Source organism: Callorhinus ursinus, unplaced genomic scaffold (assembly GCF_003265705.2).
Source record: "Callorhinus ursinus isolate GAN/ISIS: 27379988/994484 unplaced genomic scaffold, GSC_fseal_2.0 scaffold34, whole genome shotgun sequence".
Lineage (NCBI taxonomy): Eukaryota > Metazoa > Chordata > Mammalia > Carnivora > Otariidae > Callorhinus > Callorhinus ursinus.
Genome location: NW_027397096.1, coordinates 8,957,444 through 8,985,194, shown reverse-complemented (window position 1 = coordinate 8,985,194; position 27,751 = coordinate 8,957,444). Strand labels below are relative to the sequence as shown.

Sequence of the window (27,751 nt, the reverse complement as noted above, 5' to 3'; positions counted from 1 at the left end):
CTCCTCCCAGGCTGATATCAAAGGGCAGCAGGAGCTATGACAGAAGGCAAATATTTAGACCAGAGCCAGATGTGGAACTGAAACAGCAAGAGGAAAAGCAAGAGTATCAGGTAAAAAAAAATTTTTTTTTTTAATCTCATCCATCTCATCTTTGGGGTAATTTATGTCTGAGAACACAAAGGGCTTAGTAAAAGAGTAGCTAACTTGTAAACTTGTAAAGGACAGTGGGTGATAAATTTGGGGAAGTTTAGAAAGGATGTTTGTATGGAGCTAGAATCTCAGAAAACTTTGTATCTATCATAGTCCTTATCAGCATCCAAGTGACATCAATGAGACTTGGTAGTCCAGAGAGTATAGGTCTGCTAGTTCAAAAGCAGTTTGATTTGTTCTGTGGGCCCCAGCCAGTGGAAATTTTAGGGAGACAAATTATAGTTGAAAAATCAGGAAGCCATTTCTAACAACTGACAGAAAATAGGAGGGTCTAATTTGAGAAGTACTGAGTTACTGGTTGCTGGAGGTGTTCAAGCAGTTGCTGGAAAGCAATTTGTTGGGAGTTGGGAATATTATAGAGAGGACTTAAGAATCAGACAAATGGGGGCACCTGGCTGGCTCAGTCGGAGGAGTGTGTGACTCTTAATCTCGGGGTCATGAGTTCAAGCCCTATGTTGAGTATAGAAATTACTTTAAATAATTCTTAAAAAGAGAATGAGATAAATGGTTAGGCCAGAAGATCTTTAAAGTTCCTTCCAACACTTCTGTGATCCTATTATATCAATAGAATGTTATCAGAAATTTCTCTAAGAGCCATACTTTTACATTTACCTAGAGAAGATGCTCCTGTATGAAAAAAAACAATTCATCAGGTTGATTCTGGTTTGCCTGGAGGGAGTGAGAAGGCAACCAAGAGCAAACTAAGGGCAGAGGAGGGTAGCCATCCTGTGGGATGCCTGCTTTTTTCCCCTTGGCGGGTACAAAGAACACCCACATGGCCTCTGCTTGGCGAAAATCAACAGAAGAAATGGCTCTCTTTTCCTAGAGGAAGAATTTTGATTTGGGTTAGTAAATATTTTGTTTTGCAATTAACAAAAGCTCCGGGGGTTGTTTCTGAAACATTTGCTGCAGAGCCCTGATTTCAATTTGGGTGGCTGTTCTCTGGTCTGTGAAGCAAAAAGGAGATTGACCTCAGTTTAATGACTATGTCCCAAAGTCTCAGTTCTCTTCCAAGTCTTAGAGGTTCCCATGGCCCAGGGCAGAACTATTGAGGAGGGAAAGAAAAGATGGAGCCCCGCATCAGGCTCCCTACTTACCGGGAAGCCTGCTTCTCCCTCTCCCACTCCCCCTGCTTGTGTTCCCTCTCTCGATATGTCTCTCTCTGTCAAATAAATAAATAAAATCTTAAATATATATATATACATATATGAAGAAGCGTTGAGGAGCCACACTGATTTCTGCGTTTGGTATCAATAGACATTCTTTCAGGAGTAAAATTTTTTAATTGTATAAAATAGGGCATAAGGAAAACAAGTTTTGTGTTTGTTTTTATAGCAAGATCTTCTACTTCACATATACTCCAGGACTATCCTCCCTTAGTTCTCTATTGCTTTCCTTCCTTTCCTCTTTGAATTATAAATAGGAGCATCTTCTGGTTTCAACCTCTGTTTCTGCATATTCTCTAATAACTTGCTTTGGCTCCCATGCCAACCCATGCCCTTTAGATCCGGGCTCACTGTTGCCGCTTCCTGATTTTAAATAAAAAATGACTAAAAACTTCAGCAATGTAATTTTCCATGATGGCAAAATATTAAACATTCATCTTCATCTATGCCTGTTCATGCTGGAAAGGCTTGGAGCCTTGCAAAGTTGTTAGAGAACAGTAATATCAGAGATTATCTCCAATACTGAAATGTATCTCCAATAATTTATGACTTCGAAGAAATTATTGTAATCTCTGGGATACTTGTTAATGTAGAAACCACGTTTCTGTCCAGGTTATTTACTGGAACCTCTTCTGTGTTACCATTTGGAGCACAGAGGGGCTGCTAGGATGGCCGGCCTCCACACCGACATGGAAATGCTCTACCCTGAGACAGTTGTACGCGTGGGCAGGGTGACTTTTGGAGAAGAGAACAGGAAGAAGATGACCAATAGCTATCTGAAAAGAACCGAGAATAAGAAAATCATCCAGGCCACGTGTGCCCTGTTAAACTCTGGAGGGGGTGTAATCAAAGCAGAGATTGATGATAAAACCTACAGTTACCGATGCCATGGGCTGGGACAGGATCTGGAAACTTCTTTCCAAAAGCTCCTTCCTTCCGGTTCACAGAAATACCTTGACTACATGCAGCAGGGGCACAATCTCCTGATTTTTGTGAAGTCCTGGAGCCCAGATGTTTTCAGCCTCCCCCTCCGGATCTGCAGCTTGCACTCCAATCTCTACCGGAGAGCTGTGACCTCCACGGTCAACCTGAACACCGGCAGTGCTCTGGAGCTCCTCAGAGAGAAGCAGTCTAGAGCCCAGAGAGGGAGCTTGGGGGTGAAGGAACTGAGTTCTCAGAAAGTTCCTGACAGGGACATTCAGGAAGAGGAAGACATGAGGATTTCTGCCTCAGACTTGTTTCAAAAGGACAAGCTCACGTATAAGGAGAAACTCAATTTTACCGAGTCAACCCATGTGGAGTTTAAAAGGTTCACCACCAAAAAGATTGTCCCCCGGATTAAAGAAATGCTGCCTCATTATGTTTCTGCATTTGCCAACACCCTCGGGGGATACCTCATTTTTGGGGTCGATGATAAGAGCAAAGAAGTGTTTGGATGTAAGAAAGAAAAAGTGAATCCTGACTTGCTGAAAAAGGAAATAGAAAACTGTATAGAAAAGTTGCCAACATTCCACTTCTGCTGTGAGAAGCCACAGGTGCATTTCACTACCAAAATCTTGAATGTGTACCAGAAAGATGTCCTGTATGGCTACGTCTGTGTGGTTCAAGTAGAGCCCTTCTGCTGTGTTGTATTCTCAGAGACCCCGGATTCCTGGATCATGAGGGACAATTCTGTCACAAGGCTGACGGTGGAGCACTGGGTGGCCATGATGCTGGGTGTTCAGTCAGGTAAAACAGAAGGGAAGTCGTGATCCCCTCTGCAGGGAGGAGCCCCTTCTATGTCCTCTGTGGCTGTTCCGTCAGGTATTTTAGTTGAAGCAGATAAGCTATTTTGCTTATAAATATTCTCCCATTACAGGGTTTTTTTAAAAAAATATTTTCAGTTCCAGGGTGCCTGGCTGGCTCAGTCGGTGGAGCGTGCAACTCTTGATCTTGGGGTTGTGAGTTTGAGCCCCACATTGGGTGTAGGGATTACTTTAAAATCAAATCTCAAAAAAATATATGTTTTCGGTTCCAAAGACTCAGAATATGAACTCTCTGAGGTCAAGAAATGCTTGGGTGTTAGTCCACTTTGGGAAAGTTTTCCCATCAGCCACGAGTTAGTGAAAGTTCCCTTTTATTCACGGTAACTGCCTGTTGAAAGAATTTTGCAGGCTGATATCCCTAGTCAAAAATGTGCACCGACAGTGTCACTCTAAAAATGGTGTTTGAGAGAAACACTGTTTAAGGATGACTCCACTAATTCTTTCGAGGGAAGCTTGTTGACAAACTTGAATGGTTCTTGTGACATTAGGAGCTAACACCTTTAACCAGTGGGCTTAGGGCACCACCAAGTGGGGGGAAAAAACGATGCAAAAAGGAGATGCTGGGCAGGGGTGGGGGTGGGGGAGGTCGACTCCTAGCGGTTTCACTTACCTTGCAGTCTGGATGGAATCAGCCCTGGTGATTTCTAATCAATCCATAAAGGACTTACAGGCTGAACAAAGCTTATCAGTTTGCCTTTACGGTCAATATGTTTCAAATTTGATAAATGAAGCTGGGATCAAGACTTGAGTGATTTTGCTGGATCATTCTCCTGTCCTCAATTGGAGTTTACTTTTCTCATATACACACACCCCAAACTACTTTTCTCATATACACACACCCCTACCATTTTCTGTTCCATCTAAACCTTGAATGGGGGCTTAAACACACTATAACAATATAAAAAAATACTGTGCTTAACTTTTTCTGATTCTGCCCCCCTCGCCCACTCTAAGCCTTTCCTCTTAGGGATGACTGGGAATCAGAATATCAGAGTTAGAAGGAAATGTAAGGGTCACCAGCTCACTTTGGCACCGGAGAGAAGATAAATGACTTGCCCAAGATGAGTCACACAGTGACTTAGAAGATGGGTGACCCTGCTGGAGTCCCCAGGCTTCCTTTCCTAACCTATGTGAACTGTTTGAGGCATAGAAAGTGTGAGTGTCTCAGGCACGATGCACATATCATGTCAACAGTAGTAAAAGCAATAGAACGAGTTTTCTGGGGCACCTGGGTGGAGTCGGTTAAGTGTCTGACTCTTGATTTCGGCTCAGGTCATGATCTCAGGGTTATGAGATTGAGCCCCGTGTGGGCCTCGGTGCTGGGCGTGGAGCCTGCTTAAGATTCTCTCTCTCCTCCCCCTCTTTAAAAAAAAAGAAGAGTTTTCTTTTTTGTCTGAAACAACGTGCCGTGTATTTGCTTAGCAACTTCCAGTCTGACCACCGACTCCAGCTTTCCCATGAGTGCACCAGCTCCATCAGCACTGGGAAGCCCATCATCTCCCATTAAAGTCCTGGAATTGAAGGGGCCTCTACAACAACGTCTGTTTCCAGGTATTCCCTCTTGATTTCAGCTGAAGGGACTGTTTTCTAAAATTCATTTGGGGTGCACCTGACTGGCTCAGTCGGTACAGCCTGTGATTTGATCTCCGGGTTGTGAGTTTGAGCCCCACGTTGGGCATAGAGTTGATTAATAATAAGTTGGGAGGAATTGGTAGCAATTAGTCCAAGGCTTTCTCCTTAGAGGAGGTCAAATGTAGGATTTAGCAGACATAATGATCCTGAAATAATAAATATAATGACCCTTGCTTCTCAGTTGTTGTATCCACACTACATTTTTGTGTGCTTTGGGGTTTCCAGTCACATATGGCTTTTGTTCTCCAAATTTGAGAGAATTTAATCTAAATTCCTTAAGTCTATACCATAAGAGAACTGCCCCCAGGCTTTCCAATGAGAAGGAGGTGAGCCATGGGGTCACCTGGACTCTTCCTAAAGCAGAGCTTCTCAAACTGAGCACTATTGACATTCGAGCTGGACAGTTCTTTGTTGAGAGGGGCTGCCCTGGAGGGGAAGAATGAAGGGGACTAAATCGGAGGGGGAGACGAACCATGAGAGACGATGGACTCTGAAAAACAAACTGAGGGTTCTAGAGGGGAGGGGGGTGGGGGGATGGGTTAGCCTGGTGATGGGTATTAAAGAGGGCACGTTCTGCGTGGAGCACTGGGTGATATGCGCAAACAATGAATCATGGAACACTACATCAAAAACTAATGATGTAATGTATGGTGACTAACATAACAAAAAAAATTTAATGAAAAAAAAAGAGGGGCTGCCCTGTGAACTGTTGGATGTTAAGCAGCATTCCTGCCCTCTACTCACTATAGATGCCCGTAGCACCTCTCCAGCTATGACAAAAAATATTCCAAACATTGCCATAGGCCCCCCCAGGGGGCAAAATTGCCACAGGTTAAGAATCAATGTTCTGAAGGCAAGTTCTTACTTCCCTAAAGCATCAGGTTCACACACACACACAGAAAAACCCTTAGCAGGAAGGAATACCTTCCTCGCAGGAGTGGACCTCTTCCGGTTGAGGAGGGGGTGCTAGCAGGCTTTTCTGTGCAGACTCCTCCCTGCTGCCTTCCCCTGTACGAGAGCTGCCAGAAATGGGAACTTCAGAGTCCTGGCCTGTGAAGAGGGGATACTTTCTTTTTAAGAAAATATTAATTAATTTTTAATTTTAATTCCATTATAGTTAACATACAATGTTATATTAGTTTCAGGTATACAATACAGTAATTCAGCAGTTCCATATATTACTCAGTGCTCATCAAGATAAGTGTACTCTTAATCCCCTTCACCTAATTTATCCATTCCCCCCCCGCCCACCTCCTCTCTGATAACCATTTGATTATTTATAGTTAAGAGTCCATTTTTTGGTTTATGTCTTTTTTTCCTCCTTTGTTCATTTGTTTTGTTTCTTAAATTCCACATATGAGTGAAATCATATGGTATTTGTCTTTCTTGGACCGACTTATCTCTCTTAGCATTATACTCTCTAGATCGATCCATGTCATTGCAAATGGCAAGGTTTCATTCTTTTATATGGCCGAATAATATTCCATTGTATATATGTACCACATCTCTATCCCTTCATCTATCGGTGGAGACCTGGGCTGCTTTCATAGTTTGGCTATTGTAAGTAAAGCTACAATAAACAGGGGTGCCTATATCCCTTCCTATTAGCGTTTTCGTGTTCTTCGGGTAAATACCCAGTTTTGTGGTTACTGTATCTCTCTAGATATGTCTCCTGAGGCAAGGGAAACAAAAGCAAAAACAAATTATTGGGACTACATCAAAATAAAGAGGGGGTGCTTTCTTTGTACCCAAGGAAACCCACAGTTCCATGGCTAGATTCATTTCTTCCTCTGATGTTGCAGGAATACTTACAATATGCTTTTGTAAATTTTAGTTAGTAACTTCTGTCTCTTGCATTTTCAGTGACATGGGAAGAGATACAGTTTAAACCAGAATCCCTCTGTAAGAAGCTCTTCTCAGATCATAAAGGACTCGAGGAATTAATGAAGACACAGATATATCCTTGTTCTCAGGGGATTGTGATATTTTCTAGAAGCTGGGCTAGTGATGTTGGCTTAAGGAAAGAGCAGGACGTCCTGTGTGATGCTCTCCTCATAGCGGTGAACAGTCCCCTGGTACTCTATACAATCTTAATAAACCCTGGTTGGAATGGAGGGCTTGAGTATGCGCAAAATACTGCTCATCAGTTAAAGCAGAAACTGGGAACGCTTGGTGGTTACACAGGGAAAGTGTGTGTTATCCCGAGGGTGATGTACCTGCCCAGCACACAGCAGAGCACTGGTGAAATGCTCGTGCACTACCCCCAGTCCTACAGGCTTGCCACCAAGGATGAAATGGAAGACTTGTTGCAGGCCCTTATTGTAGTCTCACTGGGTTCTCGATCTCTTCTGAGTGACCAGCTGGGCTGTGAATTTTTCAACTTGCTCATAGAGGAGCAGTGTGAGTTGCTTTCAGAGAGCCTTCAGGAGACACGAGAATTGTTCATCCACTGCTTTCCGGGAACCAGGAAGACAGCCCTGGCCATAAAGATCATGGAGAAAATTAAGGATTTGTTCCAGTGCAAACCAAAAGAGATCCTTTATGTTTGTGAAAGTGACTCCTTAAAGGATTATGTGACGTAAGAATTCCACTAACTCAACACAATAAATATTTTTAGTCAGTCTTTTCCCCAGTATCACAAAAGTTTAATTTGTGTTTTTAGTTTTAAGACTTTGCAATGCCTTAGCTGCATAAATGTGAGACCCCAAACTGTATACACATTTCCAAATGATCAGGTAGTTGAGCTATAAATGGGTACTTTGCAATGCCCGGGCTTAAACATCTCATTACAAATTAGCCAACTATACATCACCTTACGTTTCTCTAACTAGAAACATTTTTTTTTCCCCTACAATCTCTGGCCTTCACTTTAAGAAAAGACGAAATAAACTTATCTTGCTTTATATATACTTTTTGCTTGATATTTAATGCTTTAAAGTCAAAGAGTATTTTAGTTCATTAGACATGATACCTAACAGGAGCTTGAATTTAAATACCATATGATTTTGTTTAGAAAATATTTTCATTCGTTTGACTTCTTCTGAACCAACAATTTCAGAAAACATGCAAATCTGCCTCTGATTTAAATCTTCACCTTTCAATTTAGTAAAAGAAATGGCTGTTATACAAATCCAACAAATGAGGGCAAACGCGTTTTAATTTTTGGTTTGGTTTACCTATTTATTCAATAAATCTTTTCTGGGTACCACTTATATGCTAAGAATGTGTACATTTAGTGTTAGTGGGTGAAAAACATATTGAAGACCTGGCCATAAAGCCTAATAAAGGAGACAAAGAAAAAAATAAGCAATGTGAGTGTTGTGCAATTAGTATGATAATAAAGATATGCTTATCTTAACTTAGGCTGGAGGTTGGTTAATAAATAGTCACTAGGGAAGGAGATCCTTGGGCATACTCTTAAGAAGTCAGTAGAAGTGGATAAAATGAGGGCTTTTTAAGCAAAGGGCACACAGCAAATGCAAAGGCACATGAGAGAATCAGAATGGTGGGTCTGACTAGGCCAGTGGGGTGGGGCGGAATGTGGCAGGTGATGAAGTTGGAAAGGAGGTAGATGCCAAATTGTGGAGGATCTCATAAACTGTGCTAATGACTATGCATTACAGGTAAGTTTAAAAATATCCCAGTCAAAATGCAGATTCAACAAGTATCTGTTGAAGCCCAGGAGGAGGGGGCTAAGAACAGTGCTTCTCTTCAAGAAGTCTACACAGTCTAAACTGGGAGAGAACGTGAGTAGGTGTGATTCAAGGCATAGGGAGTAAAACCCCAAGGACTGTATATGTAAAGTCAGGAAATCTGTAGGAATGAGTGATATTAGTTGGATCCAAATTAGAGGAGGCAAGAAACAGCCAAGTTATATAGCCAAGTTATATAAATATATAAGTTTTTTAACAAACTTGGTTATATATACTTATAAATTTATATATATTTATTATATATATATTAAACATGGTTATTTCCCGTCTCCTCTAATATGCTGAAACATACTCTAAAGGAAAATTGAGCTAAGGAAACACGGTAGCAGTTCCAGAGAGGCAAAGCCCAGTAGATTTGTTACCCTCTTGACATGTCCCAGAACTCAGCAACCTCCTGATGTTTTCCTTACAAAAATCTAGAGAGGCTTTGGTTTTTACTACAAGTAAGTGGGGGAAATAGGACTTGCTTTAGAGGAATTTGTACTAGTTCCTACCTCTTTTGCACATAAAATTATGTCTCTAGGGACCTGTTCTCCAGTTCTAAAAAGGCCAGAAAGTTAAGTAATGGTAGTAACAGGCATAAATTATTTTTGAGATTTCCTTTACATGTAATAAGCTTGTCTTCAGGGTTTGCCAAACAGCAGAAATAGACTAGTAATAGAAATAAAATCTCCTACCTGGGTTCATTTCAAAAAGTTTCACATGCAGATTTAGTTAGATAACCCCAAAGAGTAAGGTTTGCAATTATGTATTATTCCCTCTGTCAGGTCACTTGTAAGTAGAATGGTTTTGTTGTGTTCATGAATCCACTGAATCAGTGAACGAGCCTCTAGATGAGAACTAGACTCTGATTCCAATCCACGTAGGAATGAATACACGGTATTCCCTTTGCTTACATGCCTGAAACCTTATTCTCTCTGGCATCCTTACAGCCAACAAACCACCTGTCAAGCTGTGACCCGGAAGACCTTCTTACAAGGGGAGTTCCTAAAGATTAAGCATATAGTGATGGATGAGACTGAGAATTTCTGCAGCAAATATGGAGACTGGTACTTGAAGGCCAAGAGCATCACGCATCCAAAGGTGAGGGGAGCTGGAAGTGAAAACCTTCATCGTGGGATTCTCTGGATTTTTCTGGACCCTTTCCAAGTCCGTCATGCAGATATTAATGGCCTCCCACCTCCATCTGCTCAGTTTCCTCGAAAGACAATCACCAATGGGATCCACTGTGCTCTAGAAATAGCAATGGTCATGAAAGAAGAAATGAAGAGGATCAAAGCCAATCCACCCTCCAGCATGTCCCTAGACACACTGTCCTTGTTCAGGGAAGCTGCCTACGAGGAAGCAATGTGTGCCCAGGCCCTGCCTGGGGTGTGTGAGACTGAGACTAACCTGACTATGGAACAGATTGTAAAACGGGTGGCAGAAAGGTGTTACGACCTGTTCCAATGTGGCTATCGGCCCAAAGACATTGCAATTCTGTGCAGGAAAGGGGAGGACAGAGGACGCTACGAACTTGCCCTGCTAAAAGCAATGGAATTATTTGAAGCCCATGGAGCAACAAAGGTTGCGTTCAGCCAGGCCTCTGGTGTTTGGGGCAGTCGCATCATTTTCGACAGTATTCAGCAGTTTTCAGGTCTGGAGAGGAATATTGTATTTGGGCTTAGTCCAGAATGCGCCCTGTCAGAAGAAGCTCATAAGCTCTGCTTTGCCTCACGAGCCATTAAACATCTTTACCTGCTCTATGAAAAGAGGGCAGCTTTCTGAAAATTATTTTAACAATAGTCAGCCAGAAAGAGCAGAGTCCCTTCTCCCAGGCACCTTTTCACGTATTATCAGTGGGGAGATCAAGGCACAGTAAGTATGGCGTGGAGCCACAGAAATGTCTTTCGGGAGTGACCCTTCCCTTCTATGTGCTGTCACTGTTCTCTTCCCTGTAAAATCCTAGCAGATTGATTGAGCCTCTGGTTTTCCTAGTCCAGTCCATCTTTCAGGGACCAGAGGTTCCCCTTCGATAGAGAACGGAGTGTGTGACATCCCCTGCCAATGTATCTGCAGTGAGTCCCCAAAGTCTTCAAGCCAAACCAATTTCCAAGGCTTTGCATGCTACACCCTGACTTACTCCCCTAACACATCCTTTGTTCTATCTCCTCTCCCAGGATGTCTAAGGCACCCCAACCTTGCTGGCGTATGTTGGGAGTGGTAGGTAGGATGACTTCCCGGCTACTAACTTGGGGTATCTGAAGGGCAACACCTTGGTTAGCACCTCCTACTGGCTATGGGTCTCAAGCTTAATGGGCCTAGAACTTGATTTCCTCTTTGTGCTAAGTATGGCTTAATCTCTTGGGGATGGATTTCTGCTAATCAAGCTCACAAAAGACCAATGCGCAGATGAAAATCTCACTCTGCTAATTTACAGTGAGGATTGTAGTAATAGGTGGGCCAGAAGCTTTTGCTAATCAGCATATTCACTAGTAACACAGGAGGCCAAATTATATAAGCATAGCTTTGCAGCGATGGTAATCTCATTCAAATGAATGAAGACTCAAAGCATTGTTAGACTATTGCGATCATCTCTAAAATAGGAATATTTTGACCACAAGAACTAGACAGGTCAGGTTTACAAAATAAAGCAAGTTTAGAAGGCAAAGGGTGACTAGGTATTCCATATCCTCTGCCTCAGCTGAAATTGCTCTTCTCTCCTAGTTTCTAAACTTTCCAGGTTGACCACCAGCCTTCTTCCTCACTCCTCTCAACACACACACACACACACACACACGCACACACACACACACACACACACGCACACACACACACACACATTTTGCTCCCATTCATTCTCCACCTGTTGATACATTCACATAGGCTCAAAAGTGCTTATACTCTGCTGCTGGCCTGGGAAGTGGTCTGTCTCTAAGAGGCCTTTGCGCATCCCTGAGCTCTTCTGTTATGATTTGGTGTTAATGTTACTCTAATTCTGAGTTTCCAGGGAGCCTGGAAGGCAACTCTACCACCTACACACCCCCCCACCCCTGTACACACTCCTGGCTACTTGCTGTGCTCTCTTATCAGCCTTCAAACTCTTGTCTGCCCCGCTACCTGCTGAAATCCTTGCTTGCCAGTCAAGTCCTTGTTCAAATGCCCAACTCCTCAAGTAAACTTTCACCACCCCCTACCTTAAATTTGGTCTCCCCTTTTGCAGCCATTCTGTGGCTTAAAAGACTTCTGATGATAGTGCCAAACTCATTCTGAATTGTGCCAGAGAAGTAGCTGTTGGCATCATCAGATCTTTGCAATATCTTCCTATCACGTCTTCTTTCCAATGTATGGGAAATAGAAATAAAAATCAAAGTTCCCTTTCTCTAGTCAGCTCCCCAAATAGCGAAGCCAATGCTGTGCTTGCTCTTCAACACAATCTCACTGTCCTGTCTGTAATGATTGTTACGTTGCTTTGGAAATACTCTGATTTCCAGATTGTTTTTAATTCTGGAAAGGTTTAGGACAACCTTATTGATACTGGAGAGGCATGAATGCAAAAGAGAGTGTGGAAGTAGTCCTCTGGCTATAATTTCAGATAAAACCTATCAGCTTTCCAAGGGGTGGGAGAGCAGGCAGGGCTTGGAAAAGCATTCCTAGCAGCCTTTTTAATTGCCCAGGCCACCAGATAGGCCAGTCTGAACCTATGGGCCAGCTGTCTTGGCGAATGGATTGAACAGAAGAACTTGTCCCCTGACTCTTGCTGCTTCAATTACTTGACATTTCCTCCTTTGTACCTTTCCTTGGGGTTTTGGGAGTACTTTGGGTGGGAGAAATAAAGTTCAACAATTAATTAGCTTCTGATGAAGGAAAGATACCAGTGCATGAACATTTGGATAATGGGAGATGTGTGAATTCTCTAAAAATAAAGAGTCAAAAGTGGAGAGGGATTAGGGGAATAGAAAACAGGGGCCCCTGGGTGGCTCAGTCGTTAAGCGTCTGCCTTCGGCTCAGGTCGTGATCCCAGGGTCCTGGGATCGAGCCCCGCATCGGGCTCCCTGCTCTGCGGGAAGCCTGCTTCTCCCTCTCCCACTCCCCCTGCTTGTGTTCCCTCTCTCACTGTGTCTCCCTCTGTCAAATAAATAAATAAAATCTTAGAAAAAAAAGAAAGAAAGAAAACAGGGAATTGCTATATTTTAGTCATAAGCCTCAGTACCATTCAACTTTTTAAAACAATATGTATATGTTATATAATTTGATGAAATAATTCATTTTTAAAAGAATTGTTTTATGTATCGAATTGGAGGGTCTATCAGTTCTTAGTCTCCTCCAACAGCTCAGTTTGGCATAAAGTAGAAAGCCTAACTCAGTGGTTCTCAACCCTGGCTACTCATTAAAATCATCTGCCCTATGGCACAGAGGCTTTAAAAAAATACCTGTGATCTGGGGTGTGGGGGTGGTGCAGATGGTACAGTTGACTGAGCGCCTGACTCTTGATTTCAGCTCAGGTCTGGATCTCAGGGTCGTCATTTAAAGCCCTGTGTTGGGCTCCACACTGGGTGTGGAGCCTACTTAAACAAACAAAAAAAAACCCAGTGATCAGACCAAACAGTCAACCAATTAAATAAGCATCTCTGGGCATCAGCTTGAGCAACTATATTTATTAAAAGTCATCCAGATGATTCTAATATACCACCAGGTTGAGAACTATTGAGCCCAAGTCTGTTCTTTTTGTCCTCAAATAGATGTATACACATATTTCTCTTCCCATCAGACCTTGAGAGTAAGGATGGTCACTTATACATTTTTATTTCCCCAAATGCTACTAGTGCAGTGCCTCAAATATGGTGAGTCCTCAGTAATTATTTGTTGAATGGACTTGCTGCTTTCAGAAAATCAGAATCTGCTAGGGACAATGCCTCTATTCACTGATGTGGATATCTAATTTTGGAGCCTTCAAAGAAGTCAGTGTGGAGAATAATCAGCACTGAAACAATGAAGAATAAGAGAATGAAGGAATTTAAACTGTTTTTAGGCAAGGGGTAAAATTAAAGGTCCATGTTGCTGGAAGTTCATTAGATTTGAGTTTGAGAGTTGGAACTGGTGGGGACTGAGAATAATTGACTTAGAAATCTACTTTTCTACAGACTCTTAATATACTGCATAAAACAATTCGTTTGATGAAATAACTTACTGTTATAAGCATCTAAAACTTACTTTAAAAAAGAAGGGTGGTATATAATTCTATTGTGTAAGTTTAAGAAATGGACAAAGACAAAATTAAAAGTTCTTATGTTATCCAGGCATACCTTTTTTTTATTTTTGCTTATTTATTTCCATTCTTCATTGATATACAAAAAATGATCAAGTTATACAATTTTATATCCTGTGTGCATTTTCTCCATTGAACCTTTTTGTGAAGCATTGTTGTAGATTGCATTATTGTTCCTAATACTTCATCACTCTCCGTGCTATACTCTTTGTAGTTCCTAATATTAGAGTGGGAGGATATCCCCACCCCACCCCGTGATGTGGGCGTGGCCATGTGACTTTATTTGGCTGATGAAATGTCAGTTGTGATGTGCACAGATGCTTTACCATTTCAGCAGTACGCCTGTTCTCCGGGCTTCTGTTCCTGCCATGCAAAGATAGGTCTCAGGCAGCCCACCAGTCACTGATGAGTGACAGACGTGAAACGGGCTTGCACTCAGCTCTCAGCCTGAAGCCAAGTTCGACCGATCCTGACTAGGTTAGCCAAAACCCAGCTGACCTACAGATGCATATGTGAGAAATGCCTGCTTAGTATCGTCCACCTGAGATTTCAAGGTTTTTGCAGCATAATATTCCAGGAGATTATAATTTTACACTATCGAAATTGAGCCAGGCACATAGGCATACAGCCTTTTCTTTCTTTGGTATGTATAAATCCCCAGAGATGAGATTCCTGGATCAAAAAGGTGGCCTAGATAAAAGATTCACCTCATTTATGTAGTGTTCTGATGGGAAGTGGATAGGAAAGGCCCAAGGACTGTACCTGACCATGCAGATGTGTTGCCTTAAATAAAAGACCAAGATGCTGACATCAGATTTGATGACAAAAGGGCACTGGTGTCTCAGAAACAGGTGCATGGAGAATAAAACCAAGGCTCATCACCCTAGCCCAGGACCTAAGAGGAAGATCTTAACTTGGAGAATTACAGATGGGAACATTGTACAACCTTAACATGATATGGAAAAAATACTCTGGTCACTTAAAACCTATGTAGGGTACTATCTCAGAGAAAAGACAAGATAGGATGTCTCTGACCATAAATAGGACTTTTTTTCTGAAGAGAAACTGTAGCATGGAGAACACCATTTAGGAAAAGAGGAGGAAGTGGAGAGGTAAACTAGATTTGCTAAGAAGCTGAGCTGCCTCAGTTCCCCCAAGGTTTTGGGGAGACTGAACATTAAATTGTTTTCGAGAAACTTCAATTGGAAATAAGTACAAAATTTAAAATAACTGTATGTTACTATTAATCAAGCTCTTACTACATACAACTAGCAACTAATGCTGATTGCGAATGCTTTGCCTACATTCTCACAGTCTCTGAGGTAGCTACACATTATCTCCACTTTAGAGATGATAAAACTGAGGCACAGAGAATTTAACTTCCTCAAAGGTACATGTTTGGTAAGTGCTCAAGCTGGGTAAATAGACTCTTTGATATGATAATCTTAACTTGAGGACATATAAATACTCTGAAAATACTCTGGAGGCAAAAAATACTCATATTTGCTATCAGGATCCTCTGTCAAGCTCTCATCTCTAGAAATCATTGGTCTCCATCGTAAGGGAAATAGCTGACTAGTCTATACTGTTTCCTATATTCAACATCTGTCACTTTTCCCAGAGGCTCTGGATGATTCTGGAAAAATCTGAATTTCTTCTTCTGTAAAGCTAAGGATTAGATTCAGGTCATATTCCTGACGCATCTAAGGTCAGGCACTCCTAACAGGGACTGCTGTTGTATCTTGTCTTCTCGTACTGTGACACTGGAGGTGATTTAGAATGTAAAGTCCCCACCTTCCTTTAAAATCCCTTAGAATATATTTATATCCATTTCTGTCTATCTATCTATCTATCTATCTATCTATCTATCTATCTATCTATCATCTATAAGAGTAGATCTTGCTGGTTATCAAATGAAATGGGCATTTCAAAAGTTTCAGGAACAGTGTTTTCCCTCTGAATCTACCTCCCCCATAAAGGGAAGAGGAGCCTTGAGCTGCCTACTCAATATCTTCAGTTGACAGAGGCAACATGATTTCGGAATAAATTTTCAATAAATAAGCTTCAAAGAAATAAGTTTTCAATTTTGTTCCTTCTTTCATCTCTGCCTAAAATGGAAGTGAAGAGCGAGGAATTAGGACATAGCTACTATGTGCTTTCTCTTCTTATTGTTTACGGCTTTAGAATTATCTCAGGCTATTTGCATTTAAAATCCACCTTCAGGGGTGCCTGGGTGGCTCAGTCAGTTAAGCATCCAACTTGATTTCAGTCAAGTCCTGATCTCAGGGTCCTGGGATCAAGCCTTGCATCAGGCTCTCTGCTCAGCGGGGAGTCTGCTTCTCCCTCTCCCTCTGCCCTTCCCACCACTCATACTCTCTCTCTCTCTCTCAAATAAATAAATAAAATCTTAAAAAAAATAGAATAAAACAGGGCACCTGGGTGGCTCAGTTGGTTAAACGTCTGCCTTCAGGTCATGATCCCAGGGTCCTGGGATCGAGCCCCACATTGTGCTCCCTGCTCAGTGGGGAGTCTGCCCTTCCCTCTCCCTCTGCCCTGCTCTCCTGCTCGTGCTCTCTCTCTCTCAAAATAATACATTTAAAAAAATAGAATAAAATAAAATCCACCTTCAGGGGCTCCTGGGGGGGCTCAGTCAATTAAGCGTCTGACTCTTGATTTCCACTCATGTCATGATCTCAGGGTTGCGGAATTGGGCTCCAAGGTGGGCGTGGAGCCTGCTTAAGATGTTCTCTCCCTCTGCCCCCATGCCCAGCTCACTCGTGCTCTCTCTTCTCTCTCTAAAAATAAATAAATAAAATATTTAAAATCCACCTTCACCCCTGCTTTAATCAGGGAAGGCTATCTTCTTGGCCCAATTATACAGCTTGGAAGAGGCATGTGTTGGGTAGGGCTAGGGTAGGGGTAGTGAGGGATCCAGGGGCTTACTTCCAAAACAGCTTGATATGACAAATACACACCATCAGCCAATGGCTTATCCATCAAAATACTTCTACAGCTCCATTCCTGTATCCTCTACTCTACAAGATTATAGCTAACCTACAATAAGTACTATGTCTCAGATGCTGTGCAAAATGTTTTAAATATTGTATCTTTTATTCTCCCAGCCACTGTTGAATTATATATAGCAGCCCCAGGTAAGGTAGCATAAGGTGGTGTTCAGGGCATGAGTGCTAAGGGTCAGCTTGACCCTGGCTTTGTATTCCAACTCTAAATTGGCTAGGTGACCTCAGGCAAGTTAATTTCCCCCTTTAAGACTCCACTTTCCTGGGCGCCTGGGTGGCTCAGTTGGTTAAGCGACTGCCTTTGGCTCAGGTCATGATCCTGGAGTCCCGGGATCGAGTCCCGCATCGGGCTCCCTGCTCAGCGGGGAGTCTGCTTCTCCCTCTGACCCTCTTCCCTCTCGTGCTCTCTCCCATTCTCTCTCTCTCAAATAAATAAATAAAAAATCTTAAAAAAAAGGACTCCACTTTCCCATCTGTAAAACAAGGATGAAATTCATACCTGTGCCTTAGATAAAGATGAGGATCGAAATAAATAATACATTTAAATAAATGTGACCAATGGGTAGAAAGCTCTTGATAAATTTTGGCCCTGATTAGATTTAATTTAGCTGAGGAAGCTGTGACTTAAAGGTAAATACCTTGCCCAAGATCACAGACCTAGTAGATTCTGAACCCAAGATCTGAACCCATGCCCACCTGACTCCAAAGTCCATTTTAGCCTCTATGCTCTTCTGCCTTCCTGTACAGCAAAGCCAAAGGCATGAGTCTCCATATTGACAGGAATTTATTTGATTTGAAACTGAGACGAGGATTGGGTATATTTAGAATATTTGTGATATTAAGCAACAGGGTGATTCTCCTAGATTTTTTCCTACAAAATCAATATGATACCTAAAATGACTTACATAATGGACATGTTCAGAGAAAAGCACCTTCCACACTAATAAACTTCAGAACTATACCTTTCCTTACTAGGTCTGTATAGTGACATTACAGAAAGATTCAAAGTAGAGAGGGACAAAAGAAAAGTCATCTCCATTCCTCCCATCGTGTCACACAGCTGTTCTCGTTTCTGCTTATTCATTTCCAGTGTCAGTCGGTGGCAGATATGTTTTAACAGAGTTGTAATCACAGTACACATTCCATTTTGTATCCTGTTTGGCTTGATTGCTTGCACGCCCTCCTCATTCTGCGGTCTCCCTGCAGTAAGTGCAACAGTTTCCACGTTGCAGCTGAGGGAGGGGCGACTCTCAGCGCAGCAGAGACCCTCAGGTGTCCCTGTGGGTTTCTTGGCCCCGTCTACCTGAACCTCTGCCCACCGAGAGGAATATGATGACCAGCCAGTAAAAGATGCAAAAGCTCTTGAGCAAACTCCGTAAGATACTGGGGTGGGAGTGAAGGGCAGACATTTGAGGGAACTCCGCAACGGAGTAACACAATTAGGACAGAAGCATTCTTCTTCCTTCCTTTGCCCACAGGTCACTGTGGGAACCTGGCTTGGGGGGTTGTGCCCTCCCCAAAGAGCGGCAGTTGCCAGGTACACTGCTCAGGAGGTCTATAAAACCAAACTCTGTTTGGCCAAAGGTACTTAAACAGTGCTTTCCAAATTTGCCTGACAAGAATCACCTGGTGTGATTGTTAAAATTCCAGATTCCCTGCCCCCCACCCCCATATCCCCTCAGCTCTAGGGCAGGTGCCTAAGCATCTGTACTTTGGAGACCATTTGGGAAGCATTGTATTGAATGTTGAAACGCATGTGGCCAATGCCTGGATGACCGGAAGAACACCACCCATTAAAATTGCTCCACAGGAATGACTACAGTTTGCATGGGGCTGAGCTTTAAGGCATTCATGTACTTGTGTGGATTTCAGAGTCAGATGTGACAAGGCTCAAATATGGACTCAAGCACCCAAGTGTAATCTGGGCAGGTTAACTGATTTTTTTTATATAAAATGGAAAAAATAACATTATATACTTCAGATGGTTGTTATAAAGATTATGTGCTTTTGTGTGTGTGTGCTTGGCACAAACCCAAGTGTCAAAAACAGTAGCATTAAACCACTACTAAATTTCCAGAGCCTTGCATATGGTCAAACTGTGACTAGGAGAAGTTATTTTATCAACAATGTTACTTCACCCTTCTGAAGGGCTTAGTTCCTTCCCAGGTATAAGGAGGAAATATGAAATGCTTATTAGCACAGGGTTTGGCCCAACACTAATCCTCTGTGAACAGTGGCTATTAAGACATCCCCTGGACTCTGCTGGGTTTTTCTCAGTGGACGCTTTTCAATTATGATTTTTTAAAAGGCTGTGTGTCTCTCAGCTAATTTGTGGGTTGGAATACTTTTGTGCAATCAGATAATTACCCACTCTGTTTGCCACATGTAGGCAATGTCATGAAGTGATAACCCTGGCCAGATTTGGTACAAATTGTATTTGGGTGGCAATCTATAATACTAGTAATTGCTATGACAGTCCACCATGAATAGTAAGCCAATAGACAGTGATAATAAGAGATAGGAAATAGGAGTCTAGCAGTTCCTGAACATGGCTGACCATACAATCACCTGGGCATCTTAAAAATACTATTGATTCAGGGGTGCCTGGGTGGCTTAGTCGTTAAGCGTCTGCCTTTGGCTCGGGTCATGATCCCAGGGTCTTGAGATCGAGCCCCGCATTGGGCTCCCTGCTCTGCGGGAAGCCTGCTTCCCCCTCTCCCACTCCTCCTGCGTGTGTTCCCTCTCTCGCTGTGTCTCTCTCTCTGTCAAATAAATAAAATCTTAAAAAATAAATAAATAAATAAACTGCTTTATTAAAAAAATACTATTGATTCAGGGGCGCCTGACCCTCCTCCCTCTCATACTGTCTCTCATTCTCTCTCTCTCAAATAAATAAATAAAATCTTTAAAAAAATATTATTGATTCATTATTTGATTCTACATGTCTGAGAGAGGAGCCCTAGAATCTGCATTTTTTTAAAAGATTTTTTAAATTTATTCATGAGAGACAGAGAGAGAGGCAGAGGGAGAAGTAGACCCCCTGCTGAGCAGAGAGCCCAATGTGGGACTCGATCCCAGGACCCCAGGATCATGACCTGAGCCGAAGGCAGACACTCAACCGACTGAGCCACCCAGGTGCCCCCTAGAATCTGCATTTTTAAAAAAGTGTTGTGAAAGGTTCTGACGGGCAGCCAAGATTGGGAATTAATGATCTAGCTCATGACATCTCAAACTCAATTCCCTCTATGCACGACACCTTTTCTCATAGTTAAAAATCCATATTGTAATATTCTCGCAATCTCTAAGGATGGACACCCAAAAGAAACCAAACAAACCAAACAAAAGTTCAAGGGAGCTGTGACTTGTATGGACTGTGGAAGGAAGTTGCAGATCGAAGTGGTAAGCAGAAGAAATTTAATCAAAACAATTTTAACAGCATCAGCAGCCAAATCAATAAAAGGAAATCCAGAAATTTCAATGGGGTTTAACTACAACTGTTGGAATTATAGAAGCTACTAGAAAAAGTAAGTGAGAAAGTCAATGAAATGCACTGTTTAATTCCCTATCTGGCTCTAGCATTGCTTTTCTTGTTGCATGAAAAATTTCTTGAGTAACTTGGGCTTATTTTACAAAATAAAAATTCCTCTCTCCCACTCTATTTCTTCCTCTCCAATTCCACTCCCCAGGGATTCCTCCTTAATAACAGTTTGGTGTGTAATCCAAACAGGCTTTTCTGTGGCATCGTTCTCCTTGTGATAAACAGTTCCTTTAGAGTCAAACCAGAACTAACTATACTTATTAAAAATGGTGAATTTCTATTAACAGGAAACAGCTTTCTTTTCTTCTTGAGATGGGGAAGGCAGGCATTAAGAGGTAAGACCATTCTAATTTAATTTTCCGGGATATTGAAACCTGAAAGACAGGAACATGTCTAGCCTAGTTTTCCAAGAAATTGAAACTTTAAAAAGAAGGGAATTTTCTGGGCCCCTGGGTGGCTCAGTTGGTTAAGCAACTGCCTTTGGCTCAGGTCATGATCCCAGAGTCCTGGGGTTGAGTCCCACATCAGGCTCCCGGCTCAACAGGGAGCCTGCTTCTCCCTCTGACCTTCTCCCCTCTCATGCTGTTTCTCTCTCTCTCTTAAATAAATAAATAAATAAATAAATAAATAAATAAATAAAATCTTCAAAAAAAAAGGAATATTCTAGTTTGGTTTTTCAGAGAAATCAAAACTGGACACTCCTCCTGGACTTACTTTTGTCCTGGGGCTCAGGTTTACTATCCATTTCTTCTCTTCTCCCTTGTCAAGCTGCAGACACCCAAACAGATCAGATGTCCAGGAGCTTTCTCTTCAACACCCCGACTCTGAAGAATCTTCTTATTACCGAGGTAAGTACAGACTGCCTGGAGAGACCTGAGCCATGCCTTTTCCACAGAAAGAATGGTCACTAAAAGGGACCACAAAACTCTAAGATGAAAATCCAAGGGCACCTGGGTGGCTCAGTCAGTTGAGCAACAAACTCTTGATTTTGGTTCAGGTCATGATCTCAGGGTTGTGAGATGGAGCCCCCCTTCGGGTCCATACTGATCGTGGACCCTGCTTAAGATTCTCTCTCTCCCTCTCCCTCTGCTTCCCACGCCCCACCGCCCTATCACTGCTTGCACTCCCTCTTAAAAAAAAAAAAAAAGGAAAAGAAAAGAAGAAGAAAAAAGAAAAGAAAAAAAAATCCACTTTGTGGCTATAGACCCTTCTAGATACATCCACTTTAGGCAAGAGAGGCTGCGATGAGCATGTTACAGCCACACTTTTCCTGAATGACTAAAACAGACAGTGAGGGGCGGAGTAAGATGGCGGAGGAGTAGGAGACCTGGGTTTCCTCTGGTCTCAGGAATTCAGCTGAATAGGGATCAAACCATTCTGAACACCTACGAACTCAACAGGAGATCGAAGAGGAGAGTAGCAACAACTCTCTGAACAGAGAAATGACCACTTTCTGGAAGGTAGGACGTGCGGAGAAGTGAATCCGAGGCGATATTCGGGAGGATAGACGGCGGGGGAGGGGCCTCCGTCGGCCGCTTCTGGCAAGTGCTAGAGCTGCGGAGCACAAAATCGGACCTTTTAGAAACCGGCTCCGCTGAGGGACGTCGCTCCAGTGGCTAAGCGGGGGGTGGAACCCTCGCGGGACAGTGTGGTCTCAGGACCCTCGGGGTCACAGAAAGACCGGGGGTGCCTGAGTGCGGCAGAGCTCCCGGGTATCGGAGCGGGGAAGCCGGCTGCAGAGACGGAGCTGAGGCACGGGCTCACAGCTCGGGGTTGCCATAAACTGATCCGCGGCCCAGTCGGGCCACTGCTCCTCCAGCAGGGACCCAACAAGTGGCAGAGCCGGGGAGACTCCCCTTCCTCCCCTGGGAGGAGCGGCGCGGGAGCGCACCACAGGGATCTGCTGGGTTTGGAGACTCCACACGGGGTCGGGTGCCACAGATAGAAACGCTCGGTCACAGGCCGGGTGAGCACGGAGTGCGGCCAGAGACCGGGGACGAGGGAGTGACTGACTGTTTTTCTCTGGGGGCGCACTGAGGAGCGGGGCCCAAGTTCTCGGCTCCTCTGGGCGGAGATTGGGAGGCCACCATTTTCACTCTCGTCCGCCAAAGCTGTACGGAGAGCTTGCAGGGAACAAAATCTCCGGAGAGCAAACCCGAGCAGCTTGCTTAGCCTGGACCAGCAAGGGCGGGGCAATTCCACCTCCAGCAAAGACATTTGGGAACCACGGCAACAGACCCCTCCCCCAGAAGATCAGCACGAACAGCCAGCAAGCCAAGACCAAGTTTACCGATCAAGGAGAACGGGAGAACTCCAGAGCTAGGGGAATACTGCACATAGAATTCATGGCTTTTCCCCCATGATTCTTTAGTCTTTCAATGTTAATTTTTTTAACTTTTTCTTTTTTTGAATTTTTCTTTTTCCCTTTTTCAACCAACATCTTATCAATCCCTTTTTAAAATTTTTTTTTTATTTTTCATTTTTAGAGTCGTATTCTATCCCTTCATAGCAGTTACCCTTATTTTTGGCATATATATATAAGTTGTTCTCTCTTTAAAATTCTGAGATACAGTTTCTTCTAACAGATCAAAATATACCCTAAATCTTTAGTGTATGGCTTTGTTCTAGTATCCTTTCCGATCACATTCTCTCCCTTTTTTTCTTTTTTTTATATCTTCTTTCTTTTTTAAAACAACTTATCTTATCAATTCCTTTTATAAAATCTTTTATACTTTTCATCTTTACAGTCATATTCCATCCCTTCATTGTATCAACCCTTATTTTGTACATATGTAAGTCTTTTTTTCTTTAAAATTTTGGGAGGCACTGTCTTCTAACAGACCAAAATACATCCAAAATCCAGTGTGTGGCACTGATCTAAGCACCAGCCTTATCATATTCGATCATATTCTGTTTTTTTGTTCTGTTTTTGTTTGTTTTTATCTTTTTCTTTTTTTTTCTCTTTCTTTTTTCTTTCTTTCCCTTTCTTTCCCCCTGGTTTCAGATCTTTTCTGATTTGTTTAGAGTATATTTGCTGGGGACGTTGTTAACCTGTTAGCATTTTGTTCTCTCATTCATCTATTGTCCTCTGGACAAAATGACAAGATGAAAAAAATCACCTCAACAAAAAGAACAAGAGGTAGTACCGTCTGCCAGGGACCTACTCAATACGGACATTAGTACGATGTCAGACCTAGAGTTCAGAATCATGATTTTAAAGATACTAGCTGGGCCTGAAAAAAGCTTGGAAGTTATTAGAGAAACCCTTTCTGGAGAAATAAAAAACTAAAATCTAACCAAGTCGAAATCAAAAAGCTTAATGAGGTGCAATAAAAAAATGGGGGCACTACTGCTAGGATAAATGAGGCAGAAGAGAGAATCAGCGATATAGAAGACCAAATGGTGGAAAATAAAGAAGCTGAGAAAAAGAGATAAACAACTACAGGATCACAAGGGCAGAATTCGAGAGATAAGCGATACGATAAGACGAAACAACATTAGAATAATTGGGATCTCAGAAGAAGAAGAAAGAGAGAGAGGGGCAGAAGGTATATTGGAGCAAATTATAACAGAGAACTTCCCTAATGTGGGGAAGGAAACAGGCATCAAAATCCAGGAGGCACAGAGAACCCCTCTCAAAATCAATAAAAATAGGTCAACACCCCGACATCTAATAGTAAAACTTACAAGTCTCGGAGACAAAGAGAAAATCCTGAAAGCAGCTCGGGAGAAGAGATATGTAACCTATAATGGTAGAAATATTAGATTGGCAACAGACCTATCCACAGAGACCTGGCAGGCCAGAAAGGACTGGCATGATATCTTCAGAGCACTAAACAAGAAAAATATGCAGCCAAGAATACTATATCCCGCTAGGCTGTCATTGAAAATAGAAGGGGAGGGCGCCTGGGTGGCTCAGATGGTTAAGCGTCTGCTTTCGGCTCAGGTCATGATCCCAGGGTCCTGGGATCGAGTCCCGCATTGGGCTCCCTGCTCCTTGGGAGCCTGCTTCTCCCTCTGCCTCTCTCTCTCTCTGTCTCTCATGAATAAATAAATAAAATCTTAAAAAAAAAAAAAAAAGAACCCTTCATCATTTAAAAAAAAAAAAAAAAGAAAATAGAAGGGGAGATAAAAGGCTTCCAGGACAAACAAAAACTAAGGAATTTGCAAACACGAAACCAGCCCTACAAGAAATATTGAAAGGGGTCCTCTAAGCAAAGAGAGAGCCTAAAAACAGCATAGACCAGAAAGGATCACCGACAATATACAGTCATAGTCACCTTACAGGCAATACAATGGCACTAAATTCCTATCTTTCAATAGTTACCCTGAATGTAAATGGGCTCAATGCCCCAATCAAAAGACACAGGCTATCATATTGGATTAAAAAACAAGACCCATCAACATGCTGTCTGCAAGAGACTCATTTTAGACCCAAAGACACCCCCTGATTGAAAGTGAAGGGGTAGAAAAGCATTTACCATGCTAATGGACACCAAAAGAAAGCTGGGGTGGCAATCCTTATATCAGACACATTAGATTTTAAACCAAAGAGATGAAACCAATAAGAGATGAAGAAGGACACTATATCCTACTTAAAGGGTCTATCCAACAAGAAGATCTAACAATCGTAAATATCTATGCCCCGAACATGGGAGCAGCCAATTATATAAGGCAATTAATAACAAAAGCAAAGAAACACATTGACAACAATACAATAATATGGGGGACGTTAACACCCCCGTAACTGAAATGGACAGATTATCTAAGCAAAAGATCAACAGGAAATAAAGACTTTAAATGACACACTGGACCAAATGGACTTCACAGACATATTCAGAACATTCCATCCCAAAGCAATGGCATACACATTCTTCTCTAGTGCCCATGGAACATTCTCCAGAATAGATCACATCCTAGGTCACAAATCAGGTCTCCACTGGTACCAAAAGATTGGGATAATTTCCTGCATATTTTCAGACCACAATGCTTTGAAACTAGAACTCAATCACAAGAGGAAAGTTGGAAAGAACTCAAATCCATGGAGGCTAAAGAGCATCCTACTAAAGAATGAATGGGTCAACCAGGAAATTAAAGAAGAATTTAAAAAATTCATGGAAACCAATGAAAATGAAAACACAACTGTTCAAAATCTTTGGGATGCAGCAAAGGCAGTCCTGAGAGGAAAGTATATAGCAATACAAGCCTTTCTCAAGAAACAAGAAAGGTCTCAAATACACAAACTAACCCTACACCTAAAGGAGCTGGAGAAAAAACAGCAAATGAAGCCTAAACCCAGCAGGAGAAGAGAAATAATAAAGATCAGAACAGAAATCAATGAAATAGAAACCAAAAGAACAGTAGAACAGATCAATGAAACTAGGAGCTGCTTCTTTGAAAGAATTAGCAAGATTGATAAACCCCTGGCCAGACTTATCAAGAAGAAAAGAGAAATGACCCAAATGAACAAAATCATGAATGAAAGAGGAGTGATCACAACCAACACCAAAGAAATACAAACAATTATATGAACATATTGTGAGCAACTCTATGCCAGCAAATTAGATAACCTGGAAGAAATGGAGGCATTCCTAGGGATGTATAAACTACCAAAACTGAACCAGGAATAAATAGAAAACCTGAACAGACCTATAACCACTAAGGAAATTGAAGCAGTCGTCAAAAATCTCCCAACAAACAAAAGCCCAGGGCCAGATGGCTTCCCAGGGGAATTCTACCAAACATTTAAAGAAGAATTAATACCTATTCTTCTGAAACTGTTCCAAAAAATAGAAATGGAAGGAAAACTTCCAAACTCGTTTTATGAGGCCACCATTACCTTGATCCCCAAACCAGACAAAGACCCCATCAAACAGGAGATTTACAGACCAATATCCTTGATGAACATGGATGCAAAAATTCTCACCCAAATACTGGCCAATAGGATCCAACAGTACATTAAAAGAATTATTCTCATGACCAAGTGGGATTTATCCCTGGGCTGCAAGGTTGGTTCAACATCCGCAAATCAATCAATTTGATACGATACATTAACAAAAGAAAGAACAAGAATTATATGATCTTCTCAATAGACGCAGAAAAAGCGTTTGACAAAGTACAGCATCCTTTCTTGATCAAAACTCTTTAGCGTATAGGGATAGAGGCTACGTACATCAGTATCATAAAAGCCATCTATGAGAAACCTACAGCGAATATCATTCTCAATGGGGAAAAACTGAGAGCTTTCCCCCTAAGGTCAGGAACGCGGAAGGGATGTCCACTATCACCACTGCTATTCAACATGGTATTAGAAGTCCTAGCCTCAGCAATCAGACAACAAAAAGAAATCAAAGGCATCCAAATCGGCAAAGAGGAAGTCAAACTCTCACTCTTTGCAGATGATATGATACTGTATGTGGAAAACCCAAAAGACTCCACCCCAAAACTGCTAGAACTCATACAGAAATTCAGTAAAGTGGCAGGATATAAAATCAATGCACAGAAATCAGTGGCATTCCTATACACCAACAACAAGACAGAAGAGAGCCAAATCAAGGAGTCGATCCCATTTACAATTGCACCCAAAACCATTAGATACCTAGGAATAAATCTAACCAAAGAGGCAAAGGATCTGTACTCAGAAAACTATAAAATACTCATGAAAGAAATTGAAGAAGACACAAAGAAATGGAAAAACGTTCCATGCTCATGGATTGGGAGAATCAACATTGTGAAGATGTCAATGCTACCTAGAGCAATCTACACATTCAATGCAATCCCCATCAAAATACCATCCACTTTTTTCAAAGAAATGGAACAAATAATCCTAAAATTTGTATGGAACCAGAAGAGACCCCGAATAGCCAGAGGAATACTGAAAAAGAAAAGCAAAGCTGGCGGCATCACAATTCCGGACTTCCAGCTCTATTACAAAGCTGTCATCATCAAGACAGTATGGTACTGGCACAAAAACAGACGCATAGATCAATGGAACAGAATCGAGAGCCCAGAAATGGACCCTCAACTCTATGGTCAACTTATTTTTGACAAAGCAGGAAAGAATGTCCAATGGCAAAAAGACAGTCTCTTCAACAAATGGTGTTGGGAAAATTGGACAGCCACATGCAGAAGAATGAAACTGGACCATTTCCTTACACCTCACACAAAAATAGACTCCAAATGGTTGAAAGACCTAAACGTGAGACAGGAGTCCATCCAAATCCTAAAGGAGAACACAGGTAGCAACCTTTTCGACCTTAGCCGCAGCAACTTCTTCCTAGAAACATCGCCAAAGGCACGGGAAGCCAGGGCAAAAATGAACTATTGGGATTTCATCAAGATAAAAAGCTTCTGCACAGCAAAAGAAACAGTCCACAAAACCAAAAGACAACCGACAGAATGGGAGAAAATATTTGCAAA

At 42.1% G+C, this 27,751-nt stretch overlaps 1 protein-coding gene across 3 annotated transcripts; it reads left to right on the top strand.

The window, feature by feature from the left end:
* The first annotated feature begins 25 nt into the window (after window positions 1-25).
* SLFN14 (schlafen family member 14) lies at window positions 26-11,272 on the top strand. Of its 3 annotated transcripts, XM_025851423.2 has the most exons (6): window positions 26-110; window positions 1,989-3,104; window positions 4,604-4,732; window positions 6,677-7,391; window positions 9,459-9,609; window positions 9,721-11,272. In XM_025851423.2, the coding sequence occupies exons 2-6, from the start codon at window positions 2,045-2,047 to the stop codon at window positions 10,291-10,293; spliced, it is 2,628 nt and encodes an 875-aa protein (XP_025707208.1). In that variant the 5' UTR covers window positions 26-110; window positions 1,989-2,044; the 3' UTR covers window positions 10,294-11,272. The 3 variants fall into 3 exon arrangements, with proteins under 3 accessions (XP_025707208.1, XP_025707207.1, XP_073735545.1); XM_025851422.2 differs by having other exon boundaries at window positions 9,459-11,272; XM_073879444.1 differs by lacking the exon at window positions 4,604-4,732 and having other exon boundaries at window positions 9,459-11,272.
* Window positions 11,273-27,751: the final 16,479 nt, after the last annotated feature.

Bases quoted from the DNA above. Each gene is read 5' to 3' on its own strand.
- SLFN14 (XM_025851422.2), top strand. From the start codon at position 2,045: ATGGCCGGCCTCCACACCGACATGGAAATGCTCTACCCTGAGACAGTT. The intron at 3,105-4,603 runs GTAAAACAGAAG...GTATTTGCTTAG, and splicing joins GATGCTGGGTGTTCAGTCAG to CAACTTCCAGTCTGACCACC. The intron at 4,733-6,676 runs GTATTCCCTCTT...TTGCATTTTCAG, and splicing joins ACAACAACGTCTGTTTCCAG to TGACATGGGAAGAGATACAG.